The following is a 20,693-nucleotide window of genomic DNA, read 5'->3' on the forward strand; positions in this document are numbered from 1 at the left end:
CAATCTAGATTCAGAGGATGAGGAAATAAACTCTTCAAAGGAGTTGCTGAAAATCCCTTTACAAAGGTCGCAGATAACAAAGAGGCTGAATGAATCTACCAAATACTTTCATATAGAACCCTGGGCCTTTTCCACAAAATTTGACTGCCTTAATGTTTTTTTTTTTTTTTTTAACAAATGTTTATGGAGCATTAATGAATATTTCCTTGGATTCTATTCCTAAGATTGTTGCTTTGAGATGAAGACTCAAAAATCATGGTTCTGAAAGAACCTCAAAAGTCATTGGTTTAAACTCCATCTGACATTTTAACCTTCTGATAATATCACCTTAATCAAAGTGTTCATCCATCTTTTGCTCAAACACATCCCCTAAATCCCTGGTGAGCTTTCTGCTGTGTGACGCAGCTCCTTTCAGCCTTGAGTGTTCTCATTATGAGGATGCTGTTTGTTACCTTTGCCTCCATCTAGATGATGTCACCTTTTGGTCCTGCTTTTGCCCTCTGATGCAGCACAGGAGACAGTGTCGTGTCCTCCCATAGAACTGCTTTTTCCCATATTGGAAAACAGTTACAAACCACTTTCCTCACTGCCCAGTCTCTGTGTGCCAGTCATCCAAACTTTCTTCAGTTTTTCTCCTAGGATATATGCTTGTTTGTTTTTGAGACAGCCTCACTATGTTACCCTGGGTAGAGTGCTGTGGAGTCATTGCTCACAGCAACCTCAAATTCTTGGGCTCAAGCGATCGCTTTGTCTCAGCCTTCTGAATAACTGGGACTACAGATGCCCACTACAACACCTGGATAGTTTTTCTATTTTTAGTAGAGATGGGGTCTCTCTCTTGCTCAGCCTGGTCTTAAACTCCTGAACTCAAGGCATCCACCTACCTTGGCCTCCTAGACTGCTAGGATTATAGGTGTGAACCACTGCACCCAGCCCTGGGATGTAGTTTTGAGCTTTCTCAGAGTTTAGGCTGTTTCCTTGAAAATAAATTTCTCAGTGGCAGCCTGGGGTTTTAGAATGAGCACTGGTTTTAAAATCAGAAGCTCTGAAATTTGCTTTGGGATCTGGAATAAATTTATAAGACCCATGGGGCTTTGATGTACTCCTTTAGGAAGCATGGACAGAAATCACCATCCGTGTGTATTTTGTACCAATTAAACTATATAATGTATTATACAGAAATGCCTCTTGGGCAAACCCTCCGTAAATGTTACTACTAGTTTCTTCCCTTTCTTATTGCTCTGAAAGAATAATCTTTGAAGATCACACTGTTTTTATTCAAGGTCTTGAGTTTAAACCAACTCTTAGATTTTCTGGCCTGCTGTTAATATAAAAATTATGAATATTTAATTGTCCAATATAAAGTCTTAATTTCTTCCAAATGGAAGGTAGGCTATTATTGTTTTGACACTTAGAGATTATAATTTGAATTAAATAAATGACCTAAAACTAAGAGTTTTAAGTTCTTCTCACCTTTTTGAGATTCATGCCTTTGAGAAGGAAAACAAAATCTGAACTTGGAAAAAAAGTTAGGGACAAATTGAACACAGAGAAAAAAGGCCAGGAGAGTAGGAGATAAAGTTGATATTAACAATAGGGTGAGATGTGAAACCAAAACCATCAAAGAAAACAAAAACACGGGTAAAGAGTAGGGAGAGGCATGTGGATGAGAACAAATAAAGTCAGCTCACAGAAAAATACCTCCTTTTTTGTTCAAAGGGTATGGCTTAATGTGAGACATTTCTGAATCGTAATGGATAAAAATGAATAGAATCTGATTGCAAAGGAAAATGGTCAAGAGAATAGGACTGTGCAGACAAAAGAATAGATTTTAGCAAACACTATGTAAATTGTTTGTAAGATTGTCTTATGTGACTATTAGCTCAGAAAATACGCTTCAGGATAAAAGAGGATAAAATGGGTTGGGAAAATGATTTGTAAATAAAGGTGCAGGATAAATTCAAGGTACAGTGTCATCTATGCACAGCACACTCCAGTGAGCCCTTCTTCCTCTCAGGTTATATTAATTCATTTTTCTCATAAAATCGAACAGCTGACAAAAAAAAAGACAGTATAGTATGGCAAAAAAGAGCACGGAATGGGACCCTGGGTTTCAATGCCAAGTGAACTAGCTGTGTGGCATTAGGCAAGTCACATAGATTCTCTGTGCCTCAGAGTGCCCTGTGTGAAAGAACTATCCAAATGATCTCCAAGGCCACACTCAGCTATATAAGTTTATGATTCTCTGGTCCTATGTTGTTGAGCAGCCAGTGGCAGTTTCTGGTGGAATTCCTCCCAACCAGAGACTTGGAATCTCCTTGAAGAGGTAACAGTGTGGATGCTTAAGTGAATGAATGAGCAGATTAATGTTTAGATGAGTTATTAAAAAATTAGAGAGCTGTAAGAGAAACTTGTTATTAGAAGCTGGTTAGAGACTGGGTATTAAATATGGGGAAAGAGAGATACCATTCACTTCTTATACTCATGAGTGTTACAAATTTCCTTTTAAAAATAATTCTTCAGGGCAGCACCTGTAGCTCAAAGGAGTAGGGCACCAGCCTCATATACCGGACGTGGCAGGTTCACACCTGGCCCCAGCCAAAAACTGGAAAAAAAAAATAATAATAATTCTTCATCTTTGGTGTTGTAAACTTGCATCCTTCACCAATCTGGCTGAACATGGCTACATAGAAAGGAGAGAATTAGAACCAATATTAAAAGAAGGGTAGTACTTACACAAAATTGGGAAAGGAAGAAGGGGGGGCCTTTCAGTTTCAATAAAACCTTTAAAAGACCATGCAACCATTCAGCAAATATTCCTTGAGCATTACTCTTCTGTGTCTGACACTGTGTTAAATTAAGCACTCGGGACTATTAAAGAAGGAATCCCCACTATCTAGAAAAAAAAAAAAAAGACATTGACCATATAATTATACAAATGTTACTTTCTAACTTTGATGAATATCATGAAATAAAAGAAGAGAGAGCCATGATAGCAGAGGACAGTGGGCCTGGGCCCAAACAGGGCTTCCCTTTGGAAGTGTTACTGCAGCTGGTGCCGGGTATGAGCAGGAGTTAAGTACCTGAATGCAAAGTGGGAGGAAAGTATTCTGGATAGGGGGTGTGTCGTGTGCAAAGGCACTGAGACTAGAGAGTCCATGACATATCTGAGGAGCTACAAGGAGGCCACTATGGCCACAACTTGGAAAATAAGGTGTTGGGTGAATCCTGGAGGAAATGGCAGGTGGGAAATGAGCATGGTGGCGTCACTCATTCAACAGAGTATGAGCATCACTGTCAGTACGAGCCAGCTTCTGCATGCTTGTTTGAGGGAATTCACTCTATGCCATAAGGAGGACACTGGGGCTCCAAGACAAGCCACCTTTGTGTTCTCAAATGGGACTTTTGGCCTTTGGGTACAAAGACTTATTCTGAGGAGTAGGGCACTGACTTGGGAAATGGCTTTGGTCATCCGAAGATACATGTGATCTAAGGAGTTGGAGGCATAGTCAGAAGAGTCAGAAGAGTCATATGAAGTCAGGGCAAAAGTAAGGCTGGCTGTATTTTCTAGAGTCTGCCAGAATCGCTTTCTTTGCAAATGTGGCACTACCCCAAACTCCATGTACCCTCCCCCTTATTCATTAAGTGCTTTAATTATGGAAACTTAAATGCAAACACTGCCCATAGAGTGTCTCTTCACCTCAAGTCTAGGATTCTATTGCCACAGGGACTCAGGAATGACCACAAGGCCCCCTGTGGTCACCCTCTGTGGTACAAAACACACTTGAGATAATTAAATGGATGGCCCAGAGCACCTTATCCCTAATTAGGTATTGGCCATTCTTGGTGTCACTTCCTCCCTCTTTTCATACTAGGATTTGAAGATCCTCCCCTGGTGGGCGGTGACGCACAGGGAGTATGACAGACACAGAGTGTTTCTCTGGAGGGCCCACTTCAGTGGGAGATCTGTGAAGAAATGCATCATTTATTCTATTCTAAGCACAGACACATTATAGAACAGACCACAGATTATCCATGGCAATAATTGTAGACTTGAAAAAACGCTTGCCCTTATGTCAGACTATTTAAAGTCAAATCCTCAGATTACCGGTGTGATGCTTTATTCCTTTTGGCCACTGGACATGGATAACTTTGAGAGACAGTGAGTGTTAAACTGTTGATTTTTTTTTTTTTTTTTGCATACCATTTATTGGATACCCTTCTCTTTTTACCAACTTCTTATAGTAATGAGTTTTATGAATTGGCTAGAAAAATACTTTTTTATTTTGGGTGTTGTAATCTTGCCTCTTTGAGGTTTCAAGGGGAGATGTGTTAAAATTTGATAAACAAGTGTGAGTCTGCCTACAGCGTTCTGCTTTTGTAGCCATAGCTCTTACAATTCATCTTTAAGTCTTCATTTTATACGCAAACTCGTGTTTTTGTAGAGTTGTCTCCTTCTCTTCTTCTCGAATCCTTTAGATTACCTTATTTGGATCTGACATCTCTACTCTTCCTATTTTTAGATGTGTCGGTTAGACCAATGTACATTGATCCAGGGCCAATTAAATTGTACACTTGTAGGATGAGATAATGTTTTTTTGTTTCCAACATCTTTCCTAAGGACTAGAATTTTTCACATTTATTGCACACAGTCTTGGGGAGTGGGATGAGACTTATCCTTTGGACCAACCTCTACTCATCTGTTGACTCCGCTCATGGACTGATCCCAGCTCAGCAGAACTGACCACTGCTTCCTTTGTGTTTCCTCAGTACTAACTCTCTGCCTCCATCGACATGGTCCCCATTGTGTTGACTTCCCCCTTGAGCATGTTTGTCTTTCCCTCTGACAAGGGATGATCTCTGGTGATTAAGGGATCTGTGTTATTCATCTTTGTTTCATCATACCCTTTGGATACAAGCCTAGCACATGCTAGGCACTTGGTTAGTGTGAAATATTATAATAAGAAAATGACTGAAAAGATTTGAATGAGTTGATTACAAACAATAATTTATAATAGTTTCAAGATATTTTTATTCACTTGGTGGCATATAATGTCAAAGAAAAAAGAAGCATAATACATAAGTGAATATATTGTATAATCTAGAATCTTAGAGATAGAATAGGAGAGACTTCAAGGTCTAATTCCTAGATTTAAAAAAAAAACAAAAAACAGGAAACCCGGGTAAATTTGAATTTCAGATAATTTTTTTAAATAGTATAAGTGTATCCCTAAGATTACATGGGACATATTTGTACAGTTTTTTTCCCTGAAATTCAAATTACCTGGGAACTTGCTAATCCTATTTCAAAGTCTAATGTACCATCCTCTCCTTTAGGCAGGTGCACAGCTACCCTACCCTAAGATTTGGATCAGAAATTTGTGGCCCACTGGCAGCATCTGGCCACGTGGATCAAGGCATGTATTTGTTTACCTTGTAGTTATGTTTTAAAATTTTTAATTTATTACAAAAATTGAAAAATGTGGGGATTTCACATAAAAATATGAAATTTCAGGTTCCCTTGAAATTTTATAAAACTTGGCCACAGTGGATCAGTTCTTATCTATGGGTAAGGAGCAGCTGAATCCCTTTTTCGATAGAGCATGAGCCGCTTAGATTTTGCTTCTCACCAGCATTGTGGTGAAATGTCATCTCCCGAGCACTGTCACACTCACGCTATGTTTTCCTTAGAGTCGAGAGAAAAGTGAAACATTTTTTGAACTTACGTCTTCATCAAAAGCAAAAAACAGAAGACAACTCTAGAGGGCCAACTGTTTCTTAAAATTGGGGAAAATCTTGGGTAAGCAAAGAGACTTCCCAAATGTGTTCAGTTCCAGAAAAATGTACCTTTTCCTAAAGAATTCAAATGATGATATATATTTTATTACACTTCTCTCACATATTCACACTATGGATGTGAGCCCATTTGAGTTCTTAACCATCATTAGAGTGTAAGATCCATAAGGGCAGAGACTTTTTCTCTGTTTTATTCACTAAACTCATAGAATGGTTCTTGGTTCTTAATAGATATTTGATAAATATTTGTTAAATAAAGGAATGAATGAGGCAAGACATTTGAGAGAGATAAAAAATCTTCTATGGCTGGAAATCAGGAAGCAAGAAAAATGTTACATTCTGTGAAAGAATGGCATGGATAAGTGAACAGCATGTCTTTTTGAAATAAATACCTTTGTGGTATAGATGCCTTATATCTCCTGAGGCCAGAAGAAGGCAGAGGCTGTGGATGGTAGTTCTTGTCTTTGTATGCAGAGTTTAGAAGATTATAGGGTGAGTTTGTTCTGCTGTTATCAACAGATAGTTTCTTTAGCTCAGTGCCTGTAGCACAGTGTTTACAGGGCCAGCCATATACACTGAAGCTGGTGGGTTTGAACCCAGCCCGGGTCAGCTAAGAGCAATGACAACTGCAACAGAAAAATGGCAAGAGTTGTGGCGGACACCTGTAGTTCCAGCTACTTGGGAGGCTGAGGCAAGAGAATCGCTTAAGCCCAAGAGTTTGAGGTTGCTGTGAACTATGATGTCACGGCACTCTACCCAGGGTGACATAGTGAGACTGTCTCAAAAAAAAAAAAAAAAAAAAAAAGGGAGAAAAAAGCGATAGGTTGTATGGAAAATGTCTGAGGAAGGAACTGGAAACACATGTGGGAATGGACTTCCTGCTGTTCTGTGCTCCAGGATTTTTTCCTGTCTTTTAAAAACACTGCCACAACCCAGGTGATTCTCTATATAATGGAACAAAGCCCAGCCATGCCGTCCTACCTCCACCTCTGTGCCCCCAAGGAAAGAGATCCAGAGACCTTATTTGAGCAGAAACAAGTCTTATTTTATTTGAAAGACAAAGACCATCATGGCAAAGATCATCAGTTCAGCAGAATGCTACCTCAACTCCACAGGTTTTGTATAAAAACATATTAAGCTTGAATTTTCTTATCAGGGAGAGTATTCATATAAATTTCTTCAACCCATTCTTCCCCCCTTTACATGGGAGATATGCTGGCTCAAAGGAATCTGGCCTCATTCCTAAAAGATCCTGTATAATGAATATTTTGTTCATTGCTCTGACTATGTCTGGTTACCCTTATATGATCATTTTGAATACATGTTTCTTAGAAAGTATCCTTGGGGGCATGGTAAAGAGGAAAGAGAAATGTAGGCAAATTGACTTTCAACCACAGATTTAACAATCTGGAATTAAACCAGACCTCTGGCATTACAACTAACTAAACCCCTGGGTGAAACACCAGGGAGCTGTAGCAGATGTGTCCTTTTTAAGCCCCTCCAGGCTGTGCTCCCAGTGGCAGGTGTGAGATGCTGGTGTTTGTTTCCTAGTGCTACCTTAATAAAGTACCTCCAACCCAACAATAGAAATTTGTTGTCTCACAGTTCTGGAGGCTAGAATTCCAAAAACAAGACATCAGCATGCTATGCTCTCTGTGAAACATTAAGGAAAACCCTCCTTGCCTTGTTCTAGATTTTGGTGCCTTCCTGGCAGGCTTTGGCATCCCTTGCTGGCAGACATGTCACTGCAATCCTTTGTCTCCACGTGGCGTCTCCCTCTGAGCCTTCGCACTATCTTCCCATTCTCTGCCTAGGAGTCCAAATTTTTCCTTAGGGGGACAATAGTCACATTGGATCGTGGCCCACCCTAATGACCTCATTTTAATTTAATTACACCTGCAAAGACCCTATTTACAAATGAGGTCACATTCTGCAATACTAAGGGTTCGGACTTCCAACATATTTATTTTTGTTGAGGGGAGCACAAATTCAACCCATATCAATGTCTGATTATTCTGTGAACGTAAACTTTCCAGAGACAACCTGTTGTTCTTCCTCTGGGAGATTCCATTGATGAAATTGCCTCTAGTTTTTCAGCTATCAGATGGTATTTTCTGGCAGGCTGATGTAATTTGGTAACTAATAACTGAATCAATAAGGAAAAGAGCATGTTCTCTCATACATTCCAGCTGTTCCAATGATTCATTGAAAACTCCTCCCGTGTTTGTTACTACTGAATACATGATTGACAAGAGTTACGAAACCATGACATATAGTGGAACAAGGGGAAGGAGGGTCTGGATCGGCCCTGTGTAATATTCAGGAGCAGCATCTTTGCTGGGTGGGGATGTCTTGAGGCAGGATTTAGAGGAGAACATGGCCTTGTTTGGATAACATCGTACAGACATGGAATGATGTTTAAAGACGTGTATTGTTTGGAGAACACACTTTATTTCAATATTGCATGAAGCCTGTTGAGTTGGACTGTGAATCTGGAGTCCATCCATTGCAGAGATAACATGACATCACAGCACGGGTTGCGTGCCAGTGTAATTGTACGCACTTCTGTCTTCTGCTGATCATGGCAGTTTTAACCTTTTGTAGCCCAGGTCTTAGTTTCCTTCCTACAGCAGAGTAATTGTTTCGTATTCTTGCCATGAGCAAGTGAGTGAATAATTACATGAAGAAATGGATAACCATGTAGGACTGTATGAGCACCATGTGAGCTGATTCCTTGCTTATTCAAGGCAGGATCTGTGAACATTTCTGCAAAATAGTATTTTTTTGAAAATCCAATATTGCTTTGTCTAATTCCAGTTCCCTCATGAAAAGTATGAGACTTTAATTGTTGGCCTTTTAAAGGATAGTTTGAGAGAGAAATATATACATTATAGTAAAAAACTTACTATTATAAAACACAAATAGAATAAAATACAGGCTTATATTACTATGTAATATATGTGCATTGTAAAAAAATCTGAAAATGATGGAAAACTTAAAAAATATATAAATTACCCGTAATCTCACAATTCAAGGATGACCACTGCTAATATATTGGCATATTGCCTTCAGTATGTTTCCAGATTTCACGGCAGTTTAGCTAATATTGATGTCAGTACATACATGTTTTTAAATATATGTTGTATGATAACATGAGAATATTAATGCCATTGAATAATATTTTAAAACTTACTATTAAAATATACCTATGTGTTTCATGTCCAATACTTATTCATAATAATTTTTAAAAATCTAGATTATCAAAGGAAGACAAACTCCCGCAGTCTTACCATTGCCGAGCTAACATGCCATCCCGGCAGGCCTTGTGTGGCAGTGTAACTGTATGTATGTGCTGCTGTCTTCCTCTGATCATGGCGTTTTTAACCTTTTGTAGCCTACATATTAATTCTGTTGCTACAGCTTAGTAGTCGTTTGATACACTATTAATAAATGAATGAGTAAACAATTGAATGAAGAAATGGATGACAAACGTATCAATGGAAAGGCTGCAGAGACCCAACTCATGGTAGAATAAAATACAGACTCAGCAGCGTACTGAAGATTGAGAAACAAGGTAGCTAACCCAAAGTTCTTAATGAATAGGAGCTTGCTCTTCCTGTTCATCAGAATCAGCCTCTAGGCAGACAATTCAATTTAATTTTTTCCCCATCATTCAAACTGAAGAGCTGAAAAAGCAAAACCAGAGACAGGTGAGGCAGGAGGTAGAGCTGGCTTGAGTGAGGAGCTCAGCGGCTGCTCTGTACGCTCTGTGTGTTCGGAAGAGCGGGAGATGACAGGAGCCATGCTTCTCCCAGGCGCAAGCCCCAGGAAGATCCCTGCCACCACCGGGCTCTCAGAGGACTGAGTCACTCTAACCCTTACAGCTTTTACCTGGCCTGTCTCCAGAGTTTGCAGCAGCAGAAGACACAGTCTTGCTGAGTTTTACTGAGGAATTTGGGACTCTGCTATGATTGGAATGACAGCTGACAGAGTGTGATCTTTGGTCTCTTTTATATTTAATTGGAATGCATGTGTCTTAAGTTTGACCATCTGTCCCTCAGACACCTGCCAAAAGGAGAATGATCCATTTTTTCTTTTTTAAACCCTACATGGAAAACTTAGTCTTTGCAGTTAAATATTATGGACATATTCTTCCCAACAGGTTGATCTGTTCCTCACACACCCACTCAATCCTCCCACTTCCCACCTCCCATTATAAGTACATATACAGATAGATATAGGCACATCCTTGAATAGATTGAAGGACAGATAGATAGAAAGAGAGACAGACAAAAGAATAGGCAATCTCCACCTTTTTCGGCAACAACAGTTGTCACATCCCTCCTGTCTCATAAAAGCTCTGGCTCAGCCAAGCTCAAACACGAGGCATGTTGGCACCCCGCTTGTGTTGTCTCTTCCACCCAGCAAATCTCCATCCACCTTCTCTTCTGTCCACACCACCTAGTTTTAAGGGCCTGACTCAAGACGTATTTTTCCAGAAACCCCATTGCTTCATTTCTACCTTTTCATCTCTCAAAGGGCTTTTCCTTTTGCTCTATTTTTCCCTTTGACATTATGTACTAGGATATATATGTGAAGGTCAGGGGGGCAGGGGTTTAAGTTAGTAATCACTGCCCTACTATCCTTTCAGGGTTGTCTTAAGGCTCAAATGTATGTGAAAGAACAACATGGTGGGATGATTAATCATTATTACTATTATTATTACTCTATGGGAGTCAGATTCTGATAATATACTTCCAAGCACAACTGGAAATAAACCAATTTCTCCTGGTTAGCCACCAACAGCTATCTTGGCCTAGCCCTAATGCACCCTAAAGCAGCCAAACTACATCTATAAAATAAGTGAATGTGGATCTTATTCCATTGGCCATGAGGACATTGTTTTATTTTTCTTATTTTGATTTTCTGAAGTCCTGAGGATCCTCTGGAATTTTTTCTCATTCCATGAATTGCTATCTATCATTACTTGCCATTTTGTTTTTTACTTTTATTTCAAAAAAATTTAGAGGGCACAAGTATTTTTGTTATGTGGGTGAATTGCATCATGTTGAAGTAAGGATTTTCTGTGTTCCGTCATGAAAATAGAGTGTGTTGTACCCAAAAGAGATTTGTATCCCTCACTCCCCTTCTAACTTACCTCCTTTTTAGGTTTCAATGTTCGCTACCACAACTTATGGCCATATATATCCCTTCTGTTTCTCTTACTTGTAAGTGAGAACATGTGGTATTTGTTTTTCTATTCCTGAGATACTTTACTTAGTATAATGGCCTTCAGTTCCATCCAAGCTCTGTAAAAGACATTATGTCATTCCTTTTTATGGCTGAGTATTATTCAATGGTATATGTATCCCCCCTCCCACACACACATTTTCTTTATCCTCTCATCAGTTGACGGGCACTTAGGATGGTTCCATGTCTTTGATTATTGATTTATGCAGCAGATATTTAATGAACACTTCATATCTGTTCAAGGAATATAAACACAACTAAATAACACAGACAAAACTGAAATACCCAACCTAATACTACCCCATCATAAATGCTGTGGAAACAAGTGATAGGGAAGAAAGATAAGTGGGCTGTTGTGGTCAGAAAAGGTTTTGTGAAGGAAGCCAAGTCTGTGCTGGCCCTGCACAGATGGGTAAACTTTATGTGGGCATATGAGAATGGAGTGGCCTATCCTTGCCATCATGCAAAGTCACACAAGTGTAAATGAGTCTGGAATCTTTGGTAGCACTGGAGAACTCCATTTCATTTGAGCAATATGTAGGATAAATATGAGATCAAAGGGAAAGAGCACAAGATATATATCTTTATTTTTTATTTTTTGCAGTTTTTGGCTGGGGCTGGGTTTTGAATCCAGCGGGCATATGAGGCCGGCGCCCTACTCCTTTGAGCCACAGGCGCTGCCCAAGAGCACAATATTTTACATGTAATATTGGCTCATTTATGAGATGATGAGTGTTTTTATGTGTATGTCTGTTTTTCCTGAAAGCCCAAATCTGCCTCTTATGTTCTCTGCCTTAAATGTAGGAGCTGTTTAGTAAACTTTTAAATAAGAATTGTTAAATTGTTTTAAGTGTAGCTACAGACTACCTGGAATTTGAAGAAAAAAGGAAAATAATTTTACTGAAAGATTTACCCCCACAGCAATGGCCATTGGGAGTGGATTTATAATCATCTCAAATATATCAGTTGACTGGATATATATTGAGTAGATAAAGCGACCGGAACCTTATCTACGTGGTGGCACAGTCACATTCCTATATTTTTATCTGGATAAAATGGATGCCTACTTGGGTGTATAAGGCACTCTGGTGGTAGAATATTCCAGGTGGGGGACACATATGTTCATATTCAACAGTGGCTCTCGAGACTTACATTCTCCTCATTGCATTGTTTTGCAGCTTTACAGTTCCATGGACTTTGGAAGACGGTGGCAACTCATGCATGAACGAATCACACCCAACAGGTTTTACTGGTAAGTCCATCCACTCTCATCATACTTTTGGGTAAAGAATTATCAGACAACGTAACCCTCTAGGCAGTATTGGACAACTTCACATCGTCAGAAGACAAATGTGTTCTGTCTCTTTGCTACTCAAATGGTGGTCTATAGAACAGCAGCAGCAGCACCTGGGAATTTGTTAGAAATGCAGCATCTCTGTCCCCCATCAAGTCTGTGGAATGGGAATTTGCGTTGAACATGATCTCTCAGTGATTTGTGTGCATTTTAATGTTAGAGAGGCACCAGACTAGAGAACTCCGTAGGAAGGTTCATGACCAGGTGATCTTAGCTATGTATTAACCTTCCCTCTTTCTAGAGAAAAGTGTGTTTTAGTTTCATATATGAAAAAAAAATTATTTCTCAAAATGTACTCTGAAGAACAACAGTTTCACAACATGCTGCTTCTTTTGTAAGAGTTTCTATGGTCAAATAAATTCAAGTAATGATTATGTAGCTCTGTACACTTGGAGACTTAGGATTCATGTTAGGATATCAAAGACTCTGGAGAGCTTCTTCTGAGGAAAGAAGACTGCTGAATTTTAAGTCTCTGATTCCCCAAACTTATTTCAGCACAAGATTCTTTTCTCATATCACACCTGATAAATCCTTCAGAACTACCACTATGATGCATATTTTGAAAGACGAGCATTCAAATGTTTTGAAAATAAGAGTAATACACATTTCAAATGGGAAATAAGCCCCTTCTCCTTATCAGAAAGAGGTTTATTAATTACATTTTTATTATTAATTAAAAAATATTAATTAAAAATGTTCATTATAATTTAATTCTCCTTCATACATTCATATGATTTTTATCTTCGTTGTAACCAGTTTAATATGTATTTGCCTTTTATACGGGTGTCCATAAAGTTCGTGTGCAATTTAAAATAGTTGTAAATTTAAAAAAAAAGCACACAGGGAATGTTATGGACAGCCTTCTCTGCTATCACATGGAAGTACTTCTTTCTTGTGTTCATTATGGCAGAAGTGATGGCCAAAGGAATAAATAGTAAAAAGCATACATCAAAGTAGATAGTATGCTTAATCATATGCTTAGTTAAAAAAAAAAAGAAAAAGTTCCTTAAAACCTCATGGGACAAGCCCTGTGTGGCCTCTACAACATAGAGGGGTGTGTGTGTATATGTGTATGTGTGTGTGTGTTGGGATGGTGGTGACAGGTACCTTCTCTACACATAAACATTCTTATCAGCATCTTTAAAGCAGTGGCTTCAACCGGTCCCCTCTGCATCCACAACACTCACAATCATCCACTCACAATCATCAAAGTGATGATTGCTTAAGCATACTATCACCATCAACTATGCTTTGTTTTCCACAGTTCAGAATAGCTGGGAGAGAAAAGGGAGTGCGTGTGTGTGCGTGGGTGAGATTTCCACTGAAATCTGGACCATCCCCGGTATCCTTGTCCCTTACACACCAATGACTATTTCATCTGTAACTCTCATTACAACTATTATGTGGTCTGTGCTTGGAACTATTAGGATTTTTCAAAAGACTAAAGCAGAAAAAGGGCACATTTGTTTCTCTGACAGTCCAGCTATATAACCACACCCTTTATTCAGCTGAGATGGACCAATTTCTTAGTGTGCCATTACTCAGAAGTCCCTCAAAAAAGGAAAGATTTAAAAAAATCCTTCTGCTGTTTTTGGAACACACTCTTGAGATGGGAAGGCAGTCGGCCAACTAGGAAGTCAAGTTGATAGAGGAGAACGAGGCAGGCGGGATGAGCCTTGTCATCATTTCTGAAAGAAATTAAATTAAGTGGATGACGGGCTGCAGTTTCCTATCTTTTGCAAAGAGCAGGAAGAGAAGGTTCCAGCTGCTGTCCCTCTCCCTGCCTTTGTGTAGTAGAAAGAATAAATCCCTAGGTCCTGATAATTGGGCTTCCTCTCTTCTCCATTCTGTATTTCTTTCATGTATGCTCCCATGGGGAAATATAAAAGTTAGTGCCCATGCTGGCTAGCCAAGTGGTAGGTGATTATTCCAGTTTTGTAATTATCACTTCTCTATTTCTGATGTATAATTACCGTGATTATTCTTTTAGGTGCCATACAAGTCACAGAGGAAGAGCTCATTTTACATAGATCTTCTCTCTCACCATAGACAGAATTCAGGTTTATCTAAAGCTCTAAACCACTTTATTGAAGAGATATGGCTCCTGTTAGTTAGGGATGGAAATACTAACTTGTTAGCTCTTTGAAGAAAGAAAAAAAAATATGTGTTTCTCTGGGTATAGAGCAAATTCCAGCCTACATAGGGCCTCTTCAACCTGTGTTCTCCTCATTTAGGCAATGAATTGGAACAGTATTTTTCTTGTCAATTGCATGAACTTATTGAAAGGACCAGATGTGATTGAGTGGACATTTGGTAATTTTACTACTCTATTGCAGATTTACAACTTGTAAATGATACGTGTTCAAGTACTATGGTTTTAACAGCCATTTTTCTGGTGCACAAATGTGAATCCCATGAACAGTGAGACTGCATGCCCATGGCCTGTGACACATACAACAACTGAACGTATCTAAGTACTGCTGGGAATCCACATTTTCTCTACTTTTCGTTGAGTCATAATTCTTATGAAATGATAAACACGAAATGAAATAAAATAACAAAGTCCTCTAAACTACTTTTTTGGGAGAAAGGGGGTAGAGTGAAGTGATATTGAGGATGGAGAAAGCAGGCAGGCCAAAACAAGACATTGAAATGAGAGATGATGCTAAAAAGACCTTCATTTGTGGGAGGTGGGCAAATAGAATGAAGGTGTGATTCAGAAGAAACATTGTTCAACTCTCATTATTTATAATCTGGACATTTGTAAAGAGATCCTTTATGGCAGCATAGCGGGGGGATTCACAAGGAAGAATATTGTGTTCCAGGAGCCGTTTCTGTCACAGGTGCAGGAGGAAGGACACACTCCCAGGCATCTCTCCTACCTGCTTTGTCATGTAGGGTGACAGTTGCTGTCATGGTGTGGGTGAGCGTAGAGAATTGTTAGGAGTGATCATTATTATTGATTTCTTCCTTAGTGCTTCATGGTGTTTTGGGGCTGGGCAGGGCCAGGGGCATAATCTTTATTAGCAATGATAATAAGAGTTTTATCAAGAGATAAATGTTTTTATGAATTTCAAAATTATTGGGGTTTATTCTAACCCTATCAAAAGAAGCCATCTAGGAATCTTATACCATAGAGTGACACAACCATCAATCTCATACCCCTGGAAAAAACATAACTGACATGAACATTCCTTCTTGATGAGTTTTTACTCACTTGATGCCTTGGTCACCACATGTTTACCAGGCCTGTCTAAGCTTTCTGTTCATTAACCCCAACTGCTTCAGAAAGTATAATTTGCAGGGAAAGCACACAAATGGAATAACTGTGTTCTTAACACATTTCCTTTATTATTTTCTTTCTCTGCTCTGCTTAGGCAGAGTTGTTGTCATGGGGAAAAAAGTTTTTTTCTGTTTTTTTTTTTCCTAATAGCCTACTGAGCTGCAAATGAATGGTATTTTCAGTCTTCCCTTGGGAGATATTTAACAGGCAGGCACATTCCACTGTGGGAAGATGTTTCCTTTGCACATCCAGTGTGAACACTTTTTGTTCACAGCTTTGCCCCTATGGTCCCACACTCTCCCTAAGTGTTCACCCTCTTGAGGCAACTGTTTCAATGAGGTCACAGACACACCAGGCCAACTGAACTCTTTGTGTCACTTACCTGACCTCTCGGAGCCTCTGATCTCTGGCATTCACTTGTGTACTAACATGAAAAGGGAAAGAATGTCTCCAGTGCTTCCTCTTTACTAATTTGTACCTTTTTCCCCATAATTATTCTTTCTCCTGTAAAAAAGGTCCCTATGTATTTAGGGTCCTAGTTTTTTTTTTTTTTTGTCTGTTTCTTTCAGTTGTTACTGTTATCTTTTTTATGAAATATTTGTATTACAACATCCACTGTTCTTGAGAGTTAGAACTGCTTAAGAAGTCAACAAGTGTAGTCGAAGTTCTAGATCAGACTGTTGGAGGATGTAGGGAAGAGGTATCTTGAAGACTGTTCTTTTTGCCATGATGCTGGGTCAGGCTGAAAAGTGGCTGATGCAGAGGGTCAGCCAGGGAGAAGGCTGTAGGATTCTGTTGACTTTGGGTTAAAGTCGGCTACACACTGTAGATTCCTCATGGTAACTGTACCAGCAGCTTCTCATCTGCTCTTTCAGGAAGGCCATGAGAGGGGGTAGGAAGAGTGGAAAAGCAAAGTAGGTCCCTCCTGGTATATGTAGACAGGGTGTGCTAGGAAAGTGTCCTTTGAAAGAGAAAGGGATGATATGGAAAAAGAAGACAAACTAAAAGTCATTTCATTATAATCTTTGCTTTCCAATAATGTTTTCATGTTTTCCAGTCTCCTTCTTTTATGGGCTATTCTTTTACATCTCCCCTAAACATACATGTGAATTTGCATAATCTTCTTTTCTCCTCTTAATGTCTTATTCTAACAATTATTATGTCATGGTAAATCTTTATAACCCTTTTAAATTATTTATGTAACATTTTATTGTGCAAAGATACATACTTTATTACTGCCTTGTTTTTATTGGACACTGAAAAATTTCACATTTTTCATTGTCATAAATAATGGTTTACCGGTATTTTTGTGCACAGTTCTTTAATATTTAGGATTGTTTTCCTAGGGTGTTCTAGGTAGTGCTGCTTACCCACCCTCCCCCCATCAAAAAAAAAAAAAAGCTGTATTGTATTTTTCCTTGTCTCAGCAGAGTGTCACATGTCAATAGTATGGCTCAAATTCAATTCAACACTAAAAGCATTTCAGAGCAATGAAGGTTGTTACTGAATCTTGTCTTGAAGGGGTTTGCAAAGAAGCATTATATCACAAAACACACGAGTCTTCCTGAAACTCCTTTGTTCATATCCGTCTCTCCAAAGTCCTGGATGTAATGGGAATTACTTTCTCATTTCCTCCTTCCCTTTTCATGGGCTGTAAAACTGTTCTGTCACAGAGGCTTATTATCCACTGCCCACCCGCTTCCAGAGCTCCCTATACACCAACATCCTTCTCCCAGAGTACCATAGCTTTTCTTATATAGAACAGTCTACCCTCTCTCTTCTACCCTTCCTCATCATCCTCATCCTGTCCCCCACAAAATCAATGTATGTTACATAACTGTACATTCCTCAGAACATGGAGTGTTGGAATTGGTAATAGTGTTTAATATTTTTGATTCAATCCCTACTAGAAGAGGAATCATCATGTCGAAATATATACGTTTGAATTTCTTAACATTTCATTCCAAATATTACCACTATTGCGTGCCATTATATATTTCTACTTATAACATATGGCAGTATCAGTCACTTAACATTTACTTTTTCCTTGTGGTAGGCAGCCTCTCAAATACCCCCCAATAATCTCTGCCTCCTGGAAATAATGACATTATGCAGACCGCTCCCCTCAAGGGAAGGCTGGATTCAATGATTTTTTGGTAGTGAATAGACTATGGCAGGAGTGATGAGGTTTGCTTTGGAGATTAGGTTACAAATGACAGTGATTTTCATCTTGGATGTATTCTCTTGCTTACTTGCTCAAAGCAAGCTGCCCTGTTGTGAGCTGCTGTATGGAAAGGCTCTGAGGGGAATCTCCAGCCAAAAGCCAGTAGGGAACTAAAGGCCTTAGCCCAACAGCTTAGTTCTAATGCAAGACTTACTCCTACTAATAGTCATGTGAGTGAACTTAAAGGAAGATCCTTCTTCCATCAAGCTTTCATATGAGACTGCAACCCTAACAAACACTTTGTGAGACACCTGAGGGCAGAGCCACCCAGTTGAATCATGCCCAGGTTCCTGACCCACAGAAACAGTGAGATCATACGTATTTATATTATCCTAAGTTTTGTGGCCATTTTTTTTTTTTTTTGGACAGAAATATGTAACCAGTATACCTCTCTGAACCTTACATTTGTCTGTTTATTTTAGAACATAAGATTTTCCTTCTGTCTGTATGCAACTATGTCTGTCTTGGATTACTTCATCTGTTTTATCTCCATTGGCAATAACCCCAAATGTTTCATTTACCTCAGTGTCTGGGTCCACCTTCACAGTAGAGAAATATCACATGTCCTGGTTTTCCAGCCACCTGATGGTCAGATTCTATGAGGATTGATGGTTGACTAACAAGCCTCAAAGTCCTATACTCAGCCTTAGCGAGGCTTACTTATTTTATTTAATTTTTTTAATTTTATATTTTTATGGCAGGAGTGTACTCCCTGAGAATGTTATTGATTGTGAATGTGTATAACCACAAATATGAGCTGCATGTGCATAGGACTCTCATGTTTCTGGGTCCTAGACATTCATCTCAGCTTGCTAGTAGCCATGTGTATAGAGTATGTAGGGTAGAGAAGCAGAAGGTGAAAATGAGGAATGATTTCCTTGAGATAATGTGGCTGTACTCTTGTACCACTTACCTGAATTTGAGCTCTATAGATCTCACCTGTTCTGGAATGTATCTTATGTTTTGCTTCAAATATGGCCTTCTTCTATCCAGCCTGGAGCTCATCTTGACCATAGACTATGGTTCCTGAAGAAGCAACTACCACGTCATTTTTAGGCTATTAATACATTATCCACAACAGAGACAGAGTTAAGCAACAGGCAGAATGGCTCCAGATTGCTTCCTGGAAAAATCAAGGTCTCTTCAAACAAAGTTAACATTATGGGGTGAATTTTTGAAGCTGCTTCTAAATGTGCATCTAAATTTTGCAAACACAGTCATTTGTGATCTCTAGTAATGAGATTTAGGCATCGACCTAATATAAGGGATCAGATTTAAAGGCCCTTTGCAAACCAGGGTATGCCACAAATAATATTTAATTCAACTCTCATTTATATTTTTAAAATGATGCAGCAATTTAAAAATACATTACATTCCAAATAATACATGCAAGGTCAGGAGGGCTGATGTGAAAGCTCAGTGTACAAGCAGAAACCAGTTTCTAGCTTGTGTATGGGGGTGCCTATGCTGTAGGTCTGTTTACATCTTGGCTGTGTGAAAGCTATCTGAATGCTAAGAGCAAAATGCAGTGTTGATCATTTCTGGAAAAAGTATTCAGTGTTTGAAAGGTACACATATTATTCAGCCATTACAATGAAGAAGACAGAATTCTCAACTCTTTGGAGGGGATCAAGATTTGCTGGAATTGTGATGGTTATGCTTAGTCCATGTGAATTCTGAGGTAGGGGAAATATGACATACGATGTAGACATATTATGCCCGATAATTTATTTGCTATGAAAATAAGGTGTCATATTTGACCCAGTCTTGGGGAAATCTGAAAATAATTGTGTGTGTTAAACACAAAATTCAAAGAGAGCCATGTTCACTCACCAAATCCAGTACAGAAAATGGAAACACCATTCCTTTGTCTTTCTCTAGTTTTGAGGCCAGTGACTCTGGAGTTAGAGACTTCCAAATATTTATTACACCTAGATGATTATGCAAAGGGCATGAGAAATATTCATTCTGCTTAGAGACAGTAAATCTCACTTTATTCTCACTCACTGATGATAAACTTGCAGGGGGGAGCTAATTTGATTGTTCTCACAATCAGGCGAGATGTGAGCCTCTTGCCATCCTATGATGGTGGGAGTCCAGGAAGACACCCCCCCTCACAGAGGAGGGAGCCGTCAAACAGTCATCTTCTTAGAACACAGATTGCCTATTCAGACTTTCACATTTTGTGAAGAAGGAGAGAGAGCTGAATCTTTGGACATGATGAGCTGTTCAGTAGTACTGTGAGTAGGGAATATGAGCATGGGAGGACCAGGGAGAGGCCTGGAGAGAGCCCAGGGAGAAAGCACCAAAATGAAGCCTCGGAGTCTGTGTAAACTGCAGGTTGGGTACCAGTTTCAGGCAGGAGGAACTATCCCCTTTCCCACTGAGGAAGTCTGAGATTATTCTACTTCAGCTTGGTGTAGGCTTGTGTATCATACACAAGGTAGAAACTGGTTTCTGCTTGTACACTGAGCTTAAAAGGACACAAGTCCCATAATGAGGGACTTGTCCCATCCTCATCCAAACCTAATCATCTCCCAAAGGCTCCATCTCCAAATTTATACCAGTTTGGGGGTTAGGGCTTCAACATATTTGTTTTGGGGAAACACAGTTCAGTCCATAGCAGGATGTAAAGCAGTGAAGAACTTGGGAATGAATGCAGACTTTCTAGAGAACCTTCCACCAGGAAGAGTTCTGGTACAGAAATGGCTAATGCTCGTGGAGAAGATACAGCAGCACTGTCAAAACCACAATGATATTTTTTAAAAGACACAAATGCACATTAG

The 20,693-nt window shown here is 39.3% G+C and overlaps 1 protein-coding gene across 1 annotated transcript in view; it reads left to right on the forward strand.

Moving 5' to 3' along the window:
- Positions 1 to 20,693, forward strand: part of SORCS3 (sortilin related VPS10 domain containing receptor 3) — a 632,023-nt gene that overhangs the window by 400,276 nt on the left and 211,054 nt on the right. Inside the window, exon 5 of the mRNA XM_053585949.1 lies at positions 12,225 to 12,298. Coding sequence (XP_053441924.1) covers positions 12,225 to 12,298 — 74 coding nt within the window. The remainder of the gene's footprint in view (positions 1 to 12,224; positions 12,299 to 20,693) is intronic.

This window comes from Nycticebus coucang, chromosome 3 (genome assembly GCF_027406575.1).
Source record: "Nycticebus coucang isolate mNycCou1 chromosome 3, mNycCou1.pri, whole genome shotgun sequence".
Taxonomy (NCBI): domain Eukaryota; kingdom Metazoa; phylum Chordata; class Mammalia; order Primates; family Lorisidae; genus Nycticebus; species Nycticebus coucang.